Source organism: Trichechus manatus, unplaced genomic scaffold, assembly GCF_000243295.1.
Source record: "Trichechus manatus latirostris isolate Lorelei unplaced genomic scaffold, TriManLat1.0 scaffold01411, whole genome shotgun sequence".
Taxonomy (NCBI): Eukaryota; Metazoa; Chordata; class Mammalia; order Sirenia; family Trichechidae; genus Trichechus; species Trichechus manatus.
In genome coordinates this window covers 1-888 of record NW_004445347.1, presented here as the reverse complement: position 1 = coordinate 888, position 888 = coordinate 1, and the positions used below count along the sequence as shown (strand labels likewise).

At 46.2% G+C, this 888-nt stretch overlaps 1 protein-coding gene across 1 annotated transcript in view; it reads right to left on the bottom strand.

Moving 5' to 3' along the window:
- The window catches only part of LOC101360651 (putative ATP-dependent RNA helicase DHX33), a gene marked incomplete at both ends in the record, with an annotated part of 5615 nt that extends 5355 nt beyond the window's left edge, over positions 1 to 260 (bottom strand). The window contains one exon of the mRNA XM_023725888.1: positions 7 to 260. Coding sequence (XP_023581656.1) covers positions 7 to 260 — 254 coding nt within the window. The remainder of the gene's footprint in view (positions 1 to 6) is intronic.
- Positions 261 to 888: the final 628 nt, after the last annotated feature.

The window sequence follows — 888 nt, the reverse complement described above, 5'->3', positions numbered from 1 at the left end:
GCTCACCTTGGGGGCCCCCTGGAAGACGCGGAGCTGCTGTGCATAGGGCAAGGAGGCGTACAGAGGAAGGACCAGCATCGCAGGGCAGCCGTCTGGGAGGTGCTTTGCAATGTCTCGGCAGGTCTTGCTCATCGCTTCGATCTCCTCCTGGCCGGTGAGAAACACCAGGATGTCCTGAGAAGAAGGAGCTTCCTACAAAGAGGTAAACAGTGGGATTACTCAACAGTTGATAGAAGCTCAGGCCAGAGCTGCACAGAGGCCTAGGAGAGCAACCTGTTCTAACTGGAATAGCAGCATAAAGGACTCTCGGAAAAAATGGGCTGGGTCTGAATGCATAAAAAATAACAATATGTATATAATAGATATCAGAACATTTGGGGAAAAAATTTATCATAGGTACATAAAAAACCTGTACAACTGTGTCGTACAAGAAAGGAGGCATAGCAATGGTGGACTGCTAGCAACATGTGGCCATAATACCGTAATTACTAATAACTGGTTTACAAAACATCATGCTATAACTATGCTGAGAGGATGGAGGAGGGACACAGAGGTCTGGGAGGGGTACTGCTAAATCCTCACGTACCATGGTAAGAAATTAATGTACAATGCTTAATATTGATCAAGGGAACCCTGGTGGTGCAACAGTTAAGCACTCAGCTGCTCACAAAAAGGCTGGTAGTTCAAACCCACCCAGCAGCTCTGTGGAAGAAAGACCTGGTTATCTGCTTCCGCAAAGATTACAGCCGAGAAAACCCTATGGCACAGTTCTATTCTGTCACATGGTGCCCCTATAAGTAGAACTAGAATTGACAGCACCAAACAACAACACTGATCAATCAAGAAACAGCAATATAAGCAGGTTATTGAGAAGTACAGGTAGTCCCA